Below are 962 nucleotides of genomic sequence, written 5' to 3'. Positions count from 1 at the left end.
GGGAAAAGAGACATTGTGATTGATTTTGAGCGGAAACTGATCGCATAAAGATTGGCTGTATTTTTTTTTTCTTTAAGATAGACATTAACCGCGGGCACAAAGTAAAAATATTAGCACATTAAAGTGGTGAATCGGGCATATCACTACAACTCAAAAACAATTACTTAAAATCACATCTGCTTCCCATCAGTATCGACTATCTAATGATGCAAATCCTCCCCAAAACAAAGGAATCAATTTTAACCCCTGCGTAACGGCCGCCATCATGGCAAAGTTGATCGAAAGGGAGAACCAAGAGGGTACTTAATTTTCCCCATTTCTCCCCCTCTCTCCATGAGTAACACCTTCAAAACTTAAGACATCATGGAGGAGAGATCAGAGGGCTTGAGGCTATGGAGAAACAAGGTAATTAGACAGCAAATGAGACACGACATTATCCGGCGAGAGTAATGCAAAGAAGTGTGTGTCGCCTCCCTTATTTATGGAATTAATTAACTTTCTTTTGGGGTTGATTTTATATCATCGACCAAGAAGTCGGTGTTAATGGATGTGATGAAACTATATTAATCGTTATCATTACAGATTTATTTTTGTTTGGTATCTTGGAGTAATGTGGTTGAACAGTATTTTTGGTTACCGTTTTTATCTTTTATGTTTTATCTTATATTTCACGTTTTACTGCTATATGAATAAAATCCAGCGAAAGCCTTGTGGTTATCATTTATGCATACAACGTTACACATCTAAATCAGCATCTATTTCGAAATAAATATACGTTATTATAGAGTCAGTAATGTCCTACAATAATCATGAAGTATAATGCCTATTATACAGAGGGTTAATTTCAGCATAACGTTATCTTTAGTTTAATTTACCATTCTTGTTATTTAGACACACCAAAACTTTTCATTCAAAATATTTGGAGTGAAATTGTTTGCTAATATTAAAGTGTATTCAGAGTA

The 962-nt window shown here is 34.6% G+C and overlaps 1 protein-coding gene across 1 annotated transcript in view; it reads left to right on the top strand.

Moving 5' to 3' along the window:
* Positions 1-250: 250 nt before the first annotated feature.
* LOC119592874 (zinc finger protein 69 homolog) overlaps positions 251-962 on the top strand; it is a gene marked incomplete in the record, with an annotated part of 18,581 nt that continues 17,869 nt past the window's right edge. Inside the window, 1 exon segment of the mRNA XM_037941768.1 lies at positions 251-405. Coding sequence (XP_037797696.1) covers positions 364-405 — 42 coding nt within the window.

The sequence above is a fragment of the Penaeus monodon genome, chromosome 31 (genome assembly GCF_015228065.2).
Source record: "Penaeus monodon isolate SGIC_2016 chromosome 31, NSTDA_Pmon_1, whole genome shotgun sequence".
NCBI lineage: Eukaryota > Metazoa > Arthropoda > Malacostraca > Decapoda > Penaeidae > Penaeus > Penaeus monodon.
This window is presented reverse-complemented; position numbering and strand designations above follow the sequence as displayed.